At 45.2% G+C, this 19,404-nt stretch overlaps 1 protein-coding gene across 4 annotated transcripts in view; it reads right to left on the minus strand.

Annotated features, from left to right (window-relative positions):
* SEMA6C (semaphorin 6C) overlaps window positions 1-19,404 on the minus strand; it is a 165,046-nt gene that overhangs the window by 18,960 nt on the left and 126,682 nt on the right. For all 4 annotated transcript variants that reach the window (XM_075330490.1, XM_075330489.1, XM_075330492.1 and 1 more), the window contains exons 7-13: window positions 13,118-13,219; window positions 12,522-12,612; window positions 11,206-11,328; window positions 6,180-6,268; window positions 4,598-4,815; window positions 3,386-3,517; window positions 1,583-1,738 (exon numbers count right to left, since the gene is read on the minus strand). In XM_075330490.1, coding sequence (XP_075186605.1) covers window positions 1,583-1,738; window positions 3,386-3,517; window positions 4,598-4,815; window positions 6,180-6,268; window positions 11,206-11,328; window positions 12,522-12,612; window positions 13,118-13,219 — 911 coding nt within the window. The remainder of the gene's footprint in view (window positions 1-1,582; window positions 1,739-3,385; window positions 3,518-4,597; window positions 4,816-6,179; window positions 6,269-11,205; window positions 11,329-12,521; window positions 12,613-13,117; window positions 13,220-19,404) is intronic.

The raw sequence follows: 19,404 nt of genomic DNA on the forward strand, positions 1-19,404 counted from the left end.
TTGCCTTCAAAGGGCCCCTTGTAATATTGTAAGGACTCATGGAGGTCTCCATGCAACACGAGCATGGACTGCAATGCACAAACTGGCCAGGGGCTGTACAAGAGCTGACCATGGATAGTAGGGCTATACCAGAACTGTCCCTGGGTACTAGGGCTATACTAGAGCTGACCATGGGTAGTAAGACTATACGAGAGCTGTCAGTGGGTAGTGAGGCTATACGAGAACTGTCACTGGGTAGGAGGGCTATACGAGAGCTGTCCATGGGTAGTGGGGTTGTACGAGAACTGTCACTGGGTAGGAGGGCTATACGACAGCTGTGCATGGATAGTAGGGCTCTATTAGACCTCTCCCTGGGTAGTAGGGCTATACAAGAGCTGTCCCTGGCTAGTAGGGATTTACGAGAGCTGTCCATGAGTAGTAGGGCTATACGAGAGCTGTCCCTGGGAAGTAGTACTATACACGAGCTGTCCCTGGGTAGTAGTGCTGTATCACAGGTGCACCTGAGTACTAGGGATATACAACAGCTGTCCCTGGGTAGTAAGACTATAAGAGTTCTTGGGTATTAGGGATAGAGTAGTAGAACTATCCAAGAGCTGTCTGTGGGCTGTAGGGTTAATGACACCCACCCAGCATTGCAGACCCCCAAACTCCCACCACAGGCTTCTCCCAAAATCACAGACCCCCAAATCCCACCCCTGGCATATGCCCAAACATCACACACTTCCCAAACTCCCACCACAGGCAACCCTACAGCATTGTACACTCCTCAAATCCCATTCCAGGCACACCTACAGAACTATATACTCCAAAAACCTTTATAACAGCCATCCCCCAGCATCATACACCCCCCAAAATCCCACCACAGGTGTCCCCCAAGAATCACTCACCCCCTAAAATCCCATCAAAAACATCCCCCCACATTGCACAAACCCCAAATCCAACCGCAGGCATTATAGACCCCCAACATTCCACTGCAGGCATACCCACAGCATTATAGACCTACAAAACCCCGCTGCAGGCGTCCCTCAGCATCGTACCCCTCCCCCAAAATCCCAAGACAGGCATCCCTACAACATCGTACCCCCCAAAAAACCACCACAGGAGCCCTGTCAGCATCTTCTGCTCGCGAAATCTCAAGACTCACATCCATACAGCACTGCACACACAAACATCCCAACACAGGAATTCCCCCACATTATAGCCCCCCAAGTCCCACCACAGTCACTCCCCCAGCATTATTGACCACCATAATCCCCGCCACTACATTCCCCTCCGGCATTATACACCCCCCTAAACTGCCATGATGTTACACCTACCAGGAGCACATACATTCAAGCTTCTACCATTTGTACTGTGCACAGCAGTTTCTTTAGCCCATGTCCAGTACAAATTCGTGGAGAACGTTAAAAAAATTGTGGTTGGTGCTTTTTTCTGCCTACTATATGGACGGCAAAAAGATTTTTACTGGCAACCCAGCTTGCGGGCTACATAGAATGATGTGGTGGGCCGGATTTGGCCCATTGGCCTTGAGTTTGATGCCCCTGATCTAAACTAATTAAATAACTCATTAATTTCTCTGTACCTGCTGGTTGTTTTTGTAAACCATGGTGTCTCTGTAATAGAAGGCACAGCCTCATCTAAGAGAGGGTAAGATTTGATGAAGGAAAGGGTCTCATCTGGAAACTCGTTGGATGCCTTGTAGGAAGCGGTATTACCAGAACCTGCACAACACCCTGGCCTGGAAGGGAAAAAGAAAGTGAAAAGTCAAGACCTAAGTCACAATCATCAACAAGATTCAAGATATGGATCTCTTCAAAGTTTCATCAAATTCTGGATCTCTTTGAAGGCCCAGGCTAAGAAGCTCCTCAGAACCCAAGCTATAAATCACGTTGATGTCTTCAGGTATGAATCTTCAAAGTCTCAAGCTATGGGTCCCCTGAAAACCTCAAGCTTCATCTCCTAAAAGCCACAACTTATAGGCCCCTTTACACACTGCAACATCGCAAACGACATCGCTGTAACGTCACCGGTTTTGTGACGTTATAGCGACCTCCCCAGCGACATTGCAGTGTGTGAAACACATCAGCGACCTGGCCCCTGCTGTGAGGTTGCTGATCACTACACATCTCTCAGGACCATTCTTTGGTCCTTTGTTTCCCGCTGTGCAGCATGATCGCTAGAAAGTCTCAGTGTGTAAAGGGGACTTTACAGCGACTTCGTTAGCGACTTCCCTTTCAAAAAGCTGCTTTACAGCGTCCCCAATGACTAGCTAGGTCGTTCTGCAGGTCTGTATCGCTGTTGCGTCGTTTTCCAGGTATGCCTGTTTGACAGCTCACCAGCGACTCACCAGAGACTTTGTAGCGATCCTGGCCACGTTGGGATTGCTGGTGGGATCGCTAGAAAGTCTCAATGTGTAAAGGGGCCTTATGGATCTCTTTGAAGCACCAAGCTAAGGCTCTCCTTAAAACCCAAAGCTATAAATTCACTCAATATCTTAAGATATGGATCTCCTGAAAGCTTGAAGTTATGGATATCTTGGAAGCCTCAAGCTATGTATCTCCTAAAAGCCCCAACTATTGGATCTCTTTTAAGCACTAAGCTAAGGATCTTCTCAAAGCCTAAAGCTATAGATCTTCTCAAAGACTCAAGCTGTGGATCTCCTGAAAGCCACAAGCCATCATTCAAGCCACAACTCATCTAGAAGCTTTAAGCTATGGATCTACTTAGCAACAAGTAGATAATCACTTTGATGCCTCAATTAACGCCATCTATGAATCTCATTGATGCCTTGAGATACAGGTCTCCTAAAAACCTGGATCTCCTGAAAGCCACAAATTGTAAATCTCTTTAAAACATAAAGCTATGCCTCTCCCAGTAGCTTTTGGAAATTGCTCTCTACAGATCCTTGGATTTTCAAGATATGGATTTCCTCAAACCTTCATCTCATAGATCTTTTTGGATCCTCAATCTATAGATCTCCTCAAAGCTTTAAAGTTTGGGTCTCATCAAGGTTTCAAGCTCTCTTTCATACCATAAGCTACAAACCTCTTTGCAGTCTCAAGCTACAGATCTCCAGAGAGACTCAGTTTTTTTAAAGCTTCTTTGAAGTTTCAAGCTGTGGATTTTTCGAAAGACAAAAGATATGGATTTCTTTGAACCTTCAGACTATGTATCTTCTAGAAACTTAAAGCTATGGTTCTATTGTACTTTAAGGCTCAAGTTATCAATCCTTGTGAAGCTTATAAACCTCAAACTATCAATATTCTTAATGTCTCAAGCTATGGATCGCCATAAAGTCTCAAGTTATCGATCTCCTCAAAGACTCAATATATGAAACCTCAAGCCAAGGATCTTCTCGTTTAGAGTAATCTGAAGCTGTACACACCTGGGGACTGGGACTTTTTCTTCTGGAATTGGGGTCCACGCAGATTCGGTGGTCTTCTGCTCTTTGAACTTCCCGTTAAACACTTTCTCAATCTCATCCATGTAGAAGGAACAAACGCCAGATCCGGTGATACTATAACAATACAAGTTCTCGATGAGCTACCAGCTCACCCCTTTAGGAAGTTATTCTCCTGTGGTTTATGGCTCGGTACGGCACTGTGTTTGACATGGAGCCTCAAGCTCTCCATGCAGAAACATTTGTTAATAAGGATTTCTGCTGCAATTATGAGCAGCGGTATTAATCTCTCATTTTAATGGACCCTCTCCCTCGATGCCCATTCGCATGACGCTGCGTAGACGCTAATGTGCCTCCCATCCCATAGCAACACGTCCCTGTAGATCTATTCCCTTTATGAGCCGATACATTCGCTGCCATAGAAAACATTGATACAAATGAATATATTCCCTATGGCCTCAGGGATGGAGTCTGCGGCCCACAGAGGAGAGGAGGCCTCCTGCTCTGGCACCTCGCTCTGATGTATTGCCCTCCATTACCTGCGGTTTCCTTCTTTATAACCTGTAATTTATCGCCCCCTCTTTATTACGTTTTGTCTGGCGGCCGCAGAGTCGGCGTTAAATCTTCCTCTGAACTTTCCCAGCCACTTAATTTCTGTTTCACGGCCCTACCGGGCATCTCTGCACGGCTCTGTTTTGCTTACCTAATCCACTAATAGGGTCTGTATAATGCTCCACTTTGCCTGGACGCGGTCGAATACCGTGCGACCATTATTGGCGGCTTCCTATGCGCTTATGCAGCTTTCATAGCCCTCCCGGGAGTAGCCATTAATATATAATAACCGGGCCGCAGGTGCGCGGAGGAAGAGAAGGCCCATGTGCGTCAGGAGCTATTGCCAGCTTCATTATCTAATCCCTTTTAGGTGTCTAGTATCTGCTTTATCAATGATCTATCTTCTCTAGTCACATTTAAAGCTGACGTAAAAATATTGGTCACATCCAAAGCTAAAAATCCTGCTTCTCTACTCACATCCAAAGCTAACTGTCTGGTATTGCAACTCCATTGAATTGAATAGGCCTGAGCTGCAGTACCAGACACAACCTGTATAAAAGGGGTGGCGCTGTTTTGGGGATGTGTCTCTAATCCTTTATGGCTGGAGTTCCTCTTTACATTCAGGCTCAGATTACGCCATCTCACCTGTTGGCCTGAGTGCCGAACACCCCCATGACGGCAGGCCGGCCATTGATGGTTAGGATGTCGCTCATGGACTGGAGGACGTCAAAGTAGAAGAAGGAGTCACCAGGGACGGAGCAGTTGAGACGAGCTTTCAGGAAGGAGGTCCAGTACTTCTCCAGAACCCGAGGAGAACCACCCATGTCGTTCTTACAGACCCGGGCCACCCGAGAAAACGTCACCTAGGGGCACAATGGAGAAATCAGTGTGATGGAAGACTAACCCACACAAAATGCAGAGTAGCGTCATAATAGCAGGTTTCTTATATTACTGCCATATACAGCTTACATTATAATGCAGTATAGTACCAGGATAATAACGCTATCTCCAAGGAATGTAAAAAAAGCCTAAACTATTGCTGCCATATACATCTTACATAGTAATATTATACAGTTCTAAAGTACTGACATGTCCACAAAATGCTGCAACATTGTGCCAAAATAATACTGCACGCATACGACCACATAATACTGCCAAATACTGCATGCGTAATACCTTGTAGTGCCATATAATACTGTCATATACAGCATGCATAATATCTCTATGCAGTGTCACATACACAGTCAAATACAGCATGCATAATAATCATGTAGTGCCAGTTAATACTGTAATATAGATAATGCATAATACCGCCATGTAGTACCACTTAATACTGTCATACAGATAATGCATAATATCGTAATGTAGTGCCAAAGTGTATGCATAATACCGCCAAGTAATACTGATATATACAGTATATAGCACATCTAATACAGCCATGTAGTGCCAAATAATATTTCTATATATAGCAGGTGTAATACTACTATCTAGCGCCAAATAATGCGGTCATATATAGCACACACATCACCGCCATCTAGTGCCAAATAATACTGCCAAATACAGTATAGCACCAAGATAATCCCACCATCTTCTATGAACTTAAAAAGCTTTGAAATATTACTGCCATATACATCTTAAATAGTAATATCATACAGTTCATAAGTACTACTGTCACGTACCGCTCACAAAATGCTAAAACATAGTGCCAAAATAATCCTGTCATATACAGCCTGCATAATACTGTCATGCAGTGCCAAATATAGAACATATAATACCGCAATGTAGTGCTAATCAATACTGACACATACTGCCTGCATATTACCGTCATGTAGCGCCAGATAATACTGACATATTCAGTATTATAATATTATAATAAATATTTCCCTATATAGCCCAGGGTATGTAACTTCTCCTGTGATATTGTGTGCTGTATCTGAATCGGTGGGCGGTTGTGGATGTGTAATCGGCTGGCGATGCGGCTGAGAGGCAGAGATGGTAGTGGAGTTGCCAGGCTGGTCACGTGAGGGTGGCATAGTCGCGATGGTGCCCGTGTTCCCCGGCAGCTGATGGTGCAGTCACCGGATGGCAATAGAAGATGTCTTGTTATCTTCATAACTTTCACACAGTGCTGGAACAGAAAATCATCCTCTCCCTTTGGGAAACCGCGGCCCACTAGTCTCCAATTACACACCGGGTGCTGTGCTGCCACCACCCGCCATCTACATACCTTCCCCAGGGTGGTGTACTCCATGGAGATCTCTCGGAAGAAGAAGTACACGTAACTCCCATATTCTACCGCATGGATGAAGTGGGGCTCTGCAAGAGGAAGACAGAGGAAGTAAACTAAGGCGTTAAGTAATGCCCCCTGGTGGTCACATCAACATGCAAAATAACCTAATGTACACTGCCCCCTAGTGGTCACATCAACATACGAAATAACCTAATGTACACTGCCCCCTAGTGGTCACATCAACATACGAAATAACCTAATGTACACTGCCCCCTAGTGGTCACATCAACATAGAAATAACCTAATGTACACTGCCCCCTAGTGGTCACATCAACATAGAAATAACCTAATGTACACTGCCCCCTGGTGGTCACATCAACATACGAAATAACCTAATGTACACTGCCCCCTAGTGGTCACATCACCATGGAAATAACCTAATGTATACTCCCCCTAGTGGTCACATCAACATAGAAATAACCTAATGTACACTGCCCCCTGGTGGTCACATCAACATAGAAATAACCTAATGTACACTGCCCCCTAGTGGTCACATCAACATAGAAATAACCTAATGTACACTGCCCCCTAGTGGTCACATCAACATAGAAATAACCTAATGTACACTGCCCCCTAGTGGTCACATCAACATAGAAATAACCTAATGTACACTGCCCCCTGGTGGTCACATCAACATAGAAATAACCTAATGTACACTGCCCCCTAGTGGTCACATCAACATAGAAATAACCTAATGTACACTGCCCCCTAGTGGTCACATCAACATAGAAATAACCTAATGTACACTTCCCCTAGTGGTCACATCAACATAGAAATAACCTAATGTACACTGCCCCCTAGTGGTCACATCAACATAGAAATAACCTAATGTACACTGCCCCCTAGTGGTCACATCAACATAGAAATAACCTAATGTACACTGCCCCCTAGTGGTCACATCACCATGGAAATAACCTAATGTACACTGCCCCCTGGTGGTCACATCAACATGGAAATAACCTAATGTACACTGCCCCCTAGTGGTCACATCACCATGGAAATAACCTAATGTACACTGCCCCCTAGTGGTCACATCAACATGCAAAATAACCTAATGTACACTGCCCCCTAGTGGTCACATCAACATGCAAAATAACCTAATGTATACTCCCCCTAGTGGTCACATCAACATGGAAATAACCTAATGTACACTGCCCCCTGGTGGCCACATCAACATGGAAATAAGCTAATGTACACTCCCCCTAGTGGTCACATCAACATGGAAATAACCTAATGTACACTGCCCCCTGGTGGCCACATCAACATGGAAATAAGCTAATGTACACTCCCCCTAGTGGCCACATCAACATGGAAATAAGCTAATGTACACTCCCCCTAGTGGTCACATCAACATGGAAATAACCTAATGTACACTCCCCCTAGTGGTCACATCAACATGGAAATAACCAAATGTACACTGCCACCTAGTGGTCACATCAACATGGAAATAACCTAATGTACACTCCCCCTAGTGGTCACCTCAACATACTAAATAACATAATGTGCACTCCCCCTAGTGGTCACATCAACATGGGAAATAACCTAATGTACACTGCCCCCTAGTGGTCACATCAACATGGAAATAACCTAATGTACACTGCCCCCTAGTGGTCACATCAACATGGGAAATAACCTAATGTACACTGCCCCCTAGTGGTCACATCAACATGGGAAATAACCTAATGTACACTGCCCCCTAGTGGTCACATCAACATAGAAATAACCTAATGTACACTGCCCCCTAGTGGTCACATCAACATGGAAATAGCCTAATGTACACTGCCCCCTAGTGGTCACATCACCATGGAAAATAACCTAATGTACACTGCCCCCTAGTGGCCACATCACCATGGAAAATAACCTAATGTACACTCCCCCTAGTGGTCACATCAACATGGAAATAACCTAATGTACACTCCCCCTAGTGGTCACATCACCATGGAAAATAACCTAATGTACACTTCCCCTAGTGGCCACATCAACATGGAAATAACCTAATGTACACTTCCCCTAGTGGTCACATCACCATGGAAAATAGCCTAATGTACACTCCCCCTAGTGGCCACATCAACATGGAAATAACCTAATGTACACTCCCCCTAGTGGCCACATCACCATGGAAAATAACCTAATGTACACTTCCCCTAGTGGTCACATCACCATAGAAATAACCTAATGTACACTCCCCCTAGTGGCCACATCACCATGGAAATAACCTAATGTACACTCCCCCTAGTGGCCACATCAACATGGAAATAACCTAATGTACACTCCCCCTAGTGGCCACATCAACATGGAAATAACCTAATGTACACTTCCCCTAGTGGCCACATCAACATGGAAATAACCTAATGTACACTTCCCCTAGTGGTCACATCACCATGGAAAATAACCTAATGTACACTCCCCCTAGTGGCCACATCAACATGGAAATAACCTAATGTACACTCCCCCTAGTGGCCACATCACCATGGAAAATAACCTAATGTACACTGCCCCCTAGTGGTCACATCACCATGGAAAATAACCTAATGTACACTGCCACCTAGTGGTCACATCAACATGGAAAATAACCTAATGTACACTGCCCCCTAGTGGTCACATCAACATGCGAAATAACCTAATGTACACTGCCCCCTAGTGGTCACATAAACATGGAAATAACCCAATGTACACTCCCCCTAGTGGCCACATCACCATGGAAAATAACCTAATGTACACTGCCCCCTAGTGGCCACATCAACATGGAAATAACCTAATGTACACTCCCCCTAGTGGTCACATCACCATGGAAAATAACCTAATGTACACTGCCCCCTAGTGGCCACATCACCATGGAAAATAACCTAATGTACACTCCCCCTAGTGGCCACATCAACATGGAAATAACCTAATGTACACTGCCCCCTGGTGGCCACATCAACATGGAAATAAGCTAATGTACACTCCCCCTAGTGGCCACATCAACATGGAAATAAGCTAATGTACACTCCCCCTAGTGGTCACATCAACATGGAAATAACCTAATGTACACTCCCCCTAGTGGTCACATCAACATGGAAATAACCAAATGTACACTGCCACCTAGTGGTCACATCAACATGGAAATAACCTAATGTACACTCCCCCTAGTGGTCACCTCAACATACTAAATAACATAATGTGCACTCCCCCTAGTGGTCACATCAACATGGGAAATAACCTAATGTACACTGCCCCCTAGTGGTCACATCAACATGGAAAATAACCTAATGTACACTGCCCCCTAGTGGTCACATCAACATGGAAATAACCTAATATACACTGCCCCTAGTGGTCACATCAACATGGAAATAACCTAATGTACACTGCCCCCTAGTGGTCACATCAACATGGGAAATAACCTAATGTACACTGCCCCCTAGTGGTCACATCAACATGGGAAATAACCTAATGTACACTGCCCCCTAGTGGTCACATCAACATAGAAATAACCTAATGTACACTGCCCCCTAGTGGTCACATCAACATGGAAATAGCCTAATGTACACTGCCCCCTAGTGGTCACATCACCATGGAAAATAACCTAATGTACACTGCCCCCTAGTGGCCACATCACCATGGAAAATAACCTAATGTACACTCCCCCTAGTGGTCACATCAACATGGAAATAACCTAATGTACACTCCCCCTAGTGGTCACATCACCATGGAAAATAACCTAATGTACACTTCCCCTAGTGGCCACATCAACATGGAAATAACCTAATGTACACTTCCCCTAGTGGCCACATCAACATGGAAATAACCTAATGTACACTTCCCCTAGTGGTCACATCACCATGGAAAATAACCTAATGTACACTCCCCCTAGTGGCCATATCAACATGGAAATAACCTAATGTACACTCCCCCTAGTGGCCACATCACCATGGAAAATAACCTAATGTACACTTCCCCTAGTGGTCACATCACCATAGAAATAACCTAATGTATACTCCCCCTAGTGGCCACATCAACATGGAAATAACCTAATGTACACTCCCCCTAGTGGCCACATCAACATGGAAATAACCTAATGTACACTTCCCCTAGTGGCCACATCAACATGGGAATAACCTAATGTACACTTCCCCTAGTGGTCACATCACCATGGAAAATAACCTAATGTACACTCCCCCTAGTGGCCACATCAACATGGAAATAACCTAATGTACACTCCCCCTAGTGGCCACATCACCATGGAAAATAACCTAATGTACACTGCCCCCTAGTGGTCACATCAACATGCGAAATAACCTAATGTACACTGCCCCCTAGTGGTCACATAAACATGGAAATAACCCAATGTACACTCCCCCTAGTGGCCACATCACCATGGAAAATAACCTAATGTACACTGCCCCCTAGTGGCCACATCAACATGGAAATAACCTAATGTACACTCCCCCTAGTGGTCACATCACCATGGAAAATAACCTAATGTACACTGCCCCCTAGTGGCCACATCACCATGGAAAATAACCTAATGTACACTCCCCCTAGTGGCCACATCAACATGGAAATAACCTAATGTACACTCCCCCTAGTGGTCACATCAACATGGAAAATAACCTAATGTACACTGCCCCCTAGTGGTCACATCACCATGGAAATAACCTAATGTACACTCCCCCTAGTGGCCACATCAACATGGAAAATAACCTAATGTACACTCCCCTTAGTGGTCACATCACCATGGAAATAACCTAATGTACACTCCCCTTAGTGGTCACATCAACATGCAAAATAACCTAATGTACACTGCCACCTAGTGGTCACATCACCATAGAAATAACCTAATGTACACTCCCCCTAGTGGTCACATCACAGTATTATTCAGATTCACCCTGTCCACAGAGCATGGATACAACTGCAACAAACGATGACCTGTGAGTAGAATTAGGTTTTTATAGGTTTTCAGCCTAAAGATTTGCATCCTCACCTCGCAGCCATTTTGAGTCGTACTTGATGGTGCGGAGGACAGGGCTTTTCTCCCCCAAGCTGCGGTATATGACGGCGTCGCTGGCTTGAAAATCAGCCACAGTGGCAGAATATAGATTCCCATCTGTATGGAAAAAAGAGACGGTGAGGTGAGGGAGAGAAGAGGGTGAGGTGGGGGAGAAGAGAGGAGAGGGTAAGGCGAGAGAGAGGAGAGGGGGAGGCGAGAGAGAGGAGAGGGTGAGGCGGGGGAGAAGAGAGGAGAGGGTGAGGCGAGAGAGAGGAGAGGGTGAGGCGAGAGAGAGGAGAGGGTGAGGCGGGGGAGAGGAGAGGGTGAGATGGGGAGAGGAGAGGGTGAGGCAGGGGAGAGGAGAGGGTAAGGCGAGAGAGAGGAGAGGGTAAGGCGAGAGAGAGGAGAGGGTAAGGCAAGAGAGAGGAGAGGGTGAGGCGAGAGAGAGGAGAGGGTGAGGTGGGGGAGAAGAGAGGAGAGGGTGAGGCAAGAGAGAGGAGAGGGTGAGGCGAGAGAGAGGAGAGGGTGAGACGGGGAGAGGAGAGGGTGAGGCGGGGGAAAGGAGAGGGTAAGGTGAGAGAGAGGTGAGGGTAAGGCGAGAGAGAGGAGAGGGTAAGGCGAGAGAGAGGAGAGGGTGAGGCGAGAGAGAGGAGAGGGTGAGGCGAGAGAGAGGAGAAGGTGAGGTGGGGGAGAGGAGAGGGTGAGGCGGGGGAGGGGAGAGGGTGAAAGAAAAGAGGGAGGCGGGGGAGAGAAGAGGGTGAGGCGGGGGAGAGGAGAGGGTGAGGCCGGGGAGAGGAGAGGGTGAGGTGGGAGACAGGATAATGCGAGGGAGGAGAAAGGAGAGGGTGACGCGGGGGAGAGCAGAGGATGAGCCAGAGAGAACGGTGAAGCAGGAGAGAGGAGAGGGGTCAGCAGAGGTTGAGGAGAGGGTGAATCAGGAGAAAGAAGAGGATTAAGCGGAGGAGGGGAGCAGGGGAGAGGAGAGCAGGGGAGAGGAGAGGGGGTGAAGCGGGGCAGAGGTCGAGGACAGGGTGAAGCGGGGCAGAGGAGAGGGTGAAGTGGGGGAGAGGAGAGCGAGCACAGCATGTAATCTGCACAGGAGCTGCAGCGGCTCGTGTAGTAATAAGACAATTAGTCACAGTCTCGCTGAGCAAGGCAGGCACTAATAGCCGTACCGTGTATTATTAGCACACTCCGCCATCCAGTCGCATCATGTGTGGTACTGTCTGCTGATCCATGTATCTAACCCTATTGTGTGTGATACCCCAAGTGTCAGGGTATCGGATCATCACCTTAAACCACCCTCTTACCTGCAAACAGCGCCACGTTGGCTTGCTTGGCATCAAATGGGCAACGTGCTTGACCGTTAAACTCCTCCCCTTCTTGCTCCAGGGTCTTGATCTATAAGAATATGACCTTAGATAAGCCTCATACGCTCGGTGGGTTAGTTTATGGCCAATCCTGGGGGGAGTGACATACTTTTAATCAAGTTACTATAACCATATTATCATTCCTGCTTGTTAAATATGTGGAAACCATTATTCTCTATCTCATTTGTGTGCGGAGATATCATCGATTAAATACCTGAAGCCCTAGGATAACACTTCCTGTCTGTGCTGAATCAGATCAGCCTGAGACAGTCCTTGGTCCTAGCTAGCTGAAATAGTGGCACATGTAATATGTAACTGATGTAGCTGTTACTGGAATCCACACAATGGCTCAATTCCCACATGGTGTGACAGGAAGTGTTGACATGTGGACTTTTGACCGGCGTATGGTCTGCATTTTCAAACAAAGATATCTCCGCACAGGAATAAGATAGAAAAACACGGTTTTCACACCTGTAATACTCAGAAAAAGAGCTTTTACCTTATGCTATCAATACAGTTTTTTAGAGCGTGCTCACCTTGTAGTTTCGGCACGTGGGATTGAAAGAGTTGGTGCCGCAGGCAATGAGGGTCTGGTCGTTCTTGGGTACCAGTACTTTAATGTAGTTGTAGCATTCATCCTGCGTCAGAGACAATAATCAGACATAATTCACACCCACCTTTCCCAGTATCAGAAAAACATGGCTGCTGCCCCATATAACGCTCCGTCAATGCCTCTCTGAATTCTCCATCTTCCTCCCCGCTGCTGCCAGCATTGAATTCCCTGCGTATTTTACTTTCTTTTGTCCAATGAAGGTAATTTTCCCTTTTTTTTCTGAACGCAGGAAAGATGTCGGGAGCCTCAGGAACGAGGACTCGGCTTTTATCTCAAGACGCATCGTTACTCAGCAACAGAGACTCGTGTCCAGATCATATCAATGAAAGGCGGCGAAAAAAACAATGGCGTCTCAGCGCCAGCCCGAATCTCCATTATCTCCGTGGCGTTTGCATTGCAAGCCTCATTTTCCTGATATATGCTGGAAAAAAAAGCTAAAAGATGCCCAGAGGCACGCCATATTGCCCCACTGATGAAGGCGGGGCCTGTGGGTGACGGATATGAAGGTCCGAACTTAAGTGATATGATTTACCAGGTGGAGGCGCCCACGGGGGGGGGGGGGGGGGCTTCCATCACTCTCTGAAGTCTCTATAGCTTTCATCCTGCAGCGGTTTATGTGATTGATCCTCCAGGGAAAAAAAAGGATAAAAATCCTTATAGTTTGGATCGTTACGTACGGTCTGAATTGGCTGTTGTTTAGTTATGCCTGATCCTGGGATATCTAGGATCATTATTTACTGTCTAGATTGGTTATTGTTTGGTTATGTTTGATATTGGGGCAGTTGGGATCCTTCTAAATTGTCTGGATTGGTGATAGGGGAACATCTGGGATCGGTCCTTACTGTCTCAATTGGCTGCTATTTAGTTGTATCAGAAATTGGAACATCTTGAATTGTTCATTACTGTCTGAAATGGCTGATATCAGGGCAGTTAGGATCGTTCTGTACTGTCTGAAATGGCTGGTTATCTATTAGTTATGTCTGATGTTGGAATATCTGGTACCGTTACTTACTGCCTAGATCTCTAGAGTAGCTCTCATTTAATTACAGCTGACACTGGGACATCTGGGATTGTTATTTAATGTCTAAATTCTATGTTTAGTTACCATATGTATGAAATCAGGGCATCTGGGATCTTCCTTTACTGTCTGTGTTGCCAGTTGTTTTGTTATATCTTGTATTGGGACATCTGAGATCATAATTTACTGTCTAGATTGGCTGTATGGTGGCTCAGTGGTTAGCACTGCAGTCTTGTATTGGCTCAGTGGTTAGCACTACAGTCTTGTGGTGGCTCAGTGGTTAGCACTACAGTCTTGTGGTGGCTCAGTGGTTAGCACTGCAGTCTTGTGGTGGCTCAGTGGTTAGCACTGCAGTCTTGTAGTGGCTCAGTGGTTAGCACTGCAGTCTTGTGGTGGCTCAGTGGTTAGCACTGCAGTCTTGTGGTGGCTCAGTGGTTAGCACTGCAGTCTTGTGGTGGCTCAGTGGTTAGCACTGCAGTCTTGCAGCGCTGGAGTCCTGGGTTCAAATCCCACGAAGGACACCATCTGCAAGGAGTTTGTATGTTCTCCCCGTGTTTGCGTGGGTTTCCTCCCACACTCCAAAGACATACAGATAGGGAATTTAGATTGTGAGTCCCAGTGGGGACAGTATTACCATTGTATGTAAAGCGCTGTGGAATTAATAGTGCCATATAAATGAATAAATATTATTATTTTTAGTTGTGTCTGATGCTGGGATATCTAGAATCGTTATTTACTGTCTTGAATTCTAGTTGTTTAGCTACATTTGATATGGGGACAGCTGAGATCTTCTTTACTGTCTGTGTTGCCTATTTCATTATGTCTAATATGGAGGCATCTGGGATCATTATTTCCTGTCTAGATTGGCTGTACAGTGAAGCCTTGGTTTACGAGCAGAATCCGTTCTGGGAGTGTGCTTGTAAACCAAGTTACTCGTTCAGCAAAGCAAGATTTCCCATAGGAAATCATTGCAATGCAGACAATTCGTTCCACAACTTGTTCAATGTCCCATCCTGGTCCCCTATTGTGCCACTCCACATACACACAAACACATACACGCGCACACACACACACATATTATGCTCACCTTACCCTCCGTTCCATCGCCGGCCTCCTGGTTCTTGTAGTTCGCTGGTACAGGATGTGTATCGGGTAACTATCGCGACTGATGCCGGAGCTTCAGCTGCCAGAGCGCTGACGTCAAAGGCATGAGCCACTTGCCTCTGATTGGTCAGCGCGCTGCCTTTGAGTATCAGCTGACAGCGGAAGTTCCTCCATCATCGCGATGGTTACCTGATATACATCCTGTACCGGCGAACTACAAGAACCATGAGGCCGGCAATGGAATGAAAGGTAAGGTGAGCATAATATGTGTGTATGTGTGCGTGTTTGTATGTGTTTATGCGTGTTTGTGTGTGTTTCTGTGGACTGCAAGAGCGGGTCAGAGCGCGGTGAAAGCACAGAACCGGAGGTGTGTGCAGTGAGTATTTGCTCGTAAACAGAGTTACAAATTTACAGCAAGCTTTGCTCGTGTAGTGAAATACTCGCAAAGCGGGTTACTCGTAAACTGAGGTTCCACTGTACTTAGTGGGGTCTTCTGTTGTGATATCTAGGATCATTATTTACTGTCCAGAATGTTAATTGTTTAGTTATGTCTGCTATAGGGACATCTAAGATCGTTCTTTACTGTCTGTGCTGCCTGTTGACCTATGTTTGATATCTGGGATCATTCCTTACTGTCTCGATTAGCTGTTTAGTTATGTCTGATAGAAAATATCTGGGATTATTATTTTACTGCCTGTGTTGCCTTTTTAGTAAGGGTTGTGGCTAAATTCCAGTGGCTATAAGGACCTTGGGCGTGACCGGCTTGGTTAGTGGGCGTGGTGATGTTTCCTCCCAACTAATACAATCATACAATGGGGGCTTTAGGGGGCTTACCCCCAGACCCCCACTTCTAATAAAAAGAACTCCATGACCACGTGGACTTAAAAAAAGAATGTCGCTTGCTAGTATCAACTATGTAGGTGGAGGCCCCGCCCCCTCTGGTCACATGGGCATGACGTCAGCAGAAGTCCCTTAGCCCTCTGGGATTTAGCCGTTACCGTTTAGCTATGTCTGATATCTGGGATTAACCTTTACTGTCTGGATTGTTGTTTAGTTACATCTAATTGGGAGAAATCTGGGAAACAATCACCCGCAAACGTTTATCAAAGACATCTATAAGGGTCTCGAGCCGCCATATGTCAGTGGTTTTATCATATTGTCTCACCGTGGATAATTTTGATTTATTTTTGGTTGAGCACTTTGAGAAAAAGAAATCAATGAATTCTATGAAATGAAATTAAATGCTCCTATGATCGTTGTGAGCCAATCGCATCGCAAGACGGATGATTGTTGGTATAAAAGGCAACCCCCACCCAAAAATAAGGGGCACTCCGATGCCTGACAGAAGGAAATTCATGAATATGTACAATCGGAATCATGTATTTCTCTGATGAGATATAGAAAGCCTGGAACACCATAGAGAGCACAGGTCATAGTCATAGCCTTACCCTGATGAAATATAGAAAGCCTGGAACACCATAGAGAGCACATGTCATAGTCATAGCCTTACATTGAAGAGATATAGAAAGCCTGGAACACCATAGAGAGCACAGGTCATTGTCATAGCCTTACCCTGATGAGATATAGAAAGCCTGGAACACCATAGAGAGCACAGGTCATAGTCATAGCCTTACCATGAAGAGATATAGAAAGCCTGGAACACCATAGAGAGCACAGGTCATTGTCATAGCCTTACATTGAAGAGATATAGAAAGCCTGGTACACCATAGAGAGCACAGGTCATAGTCATAGCCTTACCATGAAGAGATATAGAAAGCCTGGAACACCATAGAGAGCACAGGTCATTGTCATAGCCTTACATTGAAGAGATATAGAAAGCCTGGTACACCATAGAGAGCACAGGTCATAGTCATAGCCTTACCATGAAGAGATATAGAAAGCCTGGAACACCATAGAGAGCACAGGTCATTGTCATAGCCTTACATTGAAGAGATATAGAAAGCCTGGTACACCATAGAGAGCACAGGTCATTGTCATAGCCTTACACTGATGAGATATAGAAAGCCTGGAACACTACAGCGAGAACTAAGGTCACTGTCGTAGGCTTACACTGATACGACCTACAAAGCCTGGAACACCATAGAGAGCACAGGTCATAGTCATAGCCTTACCCTGATGAGATATAGAAAGCCTGGAACACCATAGAGAGCACAGGTCATAGTCATAGCCTTACCCTGATGAGATAAAGAAAGCCTGGAACACCATAGGGAGCACAGGTCATAGTCATAGGCTTACCCTGATGAAATATAGAAAGCCTGGAACACCATAGAGAGCACAGGTCATAGTCATAGCCTTACCCTGATGAGATATAGAAAGCCTGGAACACCATAGAGAGCACAGGTCATAGTCATAGCCTTACCCTGATGAGATATAGAAAGCCTGGAACACCATAGAGAGCACAGATCATAGTCATAGCCTTACCCTGAAGAGATATAGAAAGCCTGGAACACCATAGAGAGCACAGGTCATAGTCATAGCCTTACCCTGATGAGATATAGAAAGCCTGGAACACCATAGAGAGCACAGGTCATAGTCATAGTCTTACCCTGATGAGATATAGAAAGCCTGGAACACCATAGAGAGCACAGATCATAGTCATAGCCTTACCCTGAAGAGCTATAGAAAGCCTGGAACACCATAGAGAGCACAGGTCATAGTCATAGCCTTACCCTGAAGAGATATAGAAAGCCTGGAACACCATAGAAAGCACAGGTCATAGTCATAGCCTTACCCTGATGAGATATAGAAAGCCTGGAACACTACAGTGAGAACTCAGGTCACTGTCGTAGGCTTACACTGATACGACCTACAAAGGCTGGAACATCATAGAGAGTGCAGGGCATTGTCATAGCCTCACACTGATGAGATCTAAAAAGACTGGAACACTACTGAGAGAGCTCAGGTAATTGTCTTATCCCTACATTGTTGAGGTCTAGAAGACTGCAATACTATAGAGAGAGCTCAGGTCATTGTCATAGCCCTGCACTAATGAGATCTAGAAATCCTAGAACAGAACAAAGGGTGATGGTCATAATCATTGCCTCATACTAATGAGAAGAGAGGCTGCATCATAACCGTACCCTTCTACTGATGAGATCTAGAAAGATTGAAACATACAGAGAGTGCTGGCCATAGTCATTGAGATATACCGATGAGATCTGGAAAGGCTGGCACAGCACAAAAATAGCCAATGTCATACTTATATTGATGATATTTAGAAAGGCTGTGATTGTACAAACAGTCATAATCAATGCATTACACTGATGATATCTAACAAGTTATAATAATTACATTTTATTATTCAGAATTGCTGGCACAGAGCACTAGTCTTGAACTGATAAGATCTAAAAAGGCTGGCACGGTACAAAGAGAGTACAGGATTTAGTAATTTGCTTTTAATGATGAGATCTAAGTAGGCTGGCACAGTACAGAGCACAGGCCATAATCACTGCCTTGTGCTGATGAGAGCTCAAAAGAATGACACATCACAAAACACACAGGTTATACTGCATGCTTTATACTGATGAGTTATAGAAAGGATGGAACCGGTGTTGCTCATAGTCGATGACTGATAATGGTGAAATCTAGAAAGTTTGGCACAGAACAAAGGAGTGTAGACTACAGTCATAGTCTTATGCTCTCCAGGTCTAAAAAGTTTGAAACAGAACAAACTCAGCAGTTTTTGCATGCACTGATGGCATCTTACAAGATAGGCACAGTCACATTTTAACATAAGCAAATATCTATAATTTAAATGGATGAGTTCTAAACAGGCTGGCAGAAAAAAAAAACCCAACAAAAAAAAAGTCAAAATCCTTGCCTTGTACTGATGAGCTATAAAAGGGTTACATGGTAAAACCACAAAATAAAACCTAAAATTGATGGCACAATAAGGAGACACCATTAGCTAAGTCTAAGATGAAATTAAAAACAGCAAAGGCTATTACAGTGGAAACTTGGTTTACGAGAACAATCCGTTCTGGGAGTGTGCTTGTTAATCAAGTTACTCGTCTAGCAAAGCAAGATTTCCCATAGGAAATAATGCAAGCTCAGACAATTCGTTCCAC

This window comes from Anomaloglossus baeobatrachus, chromosome 12 (assembly GCF_048569485.1).
Source record: "Anomaloglossus baeobatrachus isolate aAnoBae1 chromosome 12, aAnoBae1.hap1, whole genome shotgun sequence".
In the NCBI taxonomy this organism is placed as follows: Eukaryota; Metazoa; Chordata; class Amphibia; order Anura; family Aromobatidae; genus Anomaloglossus; species Anomaloglossus baeobatrachus.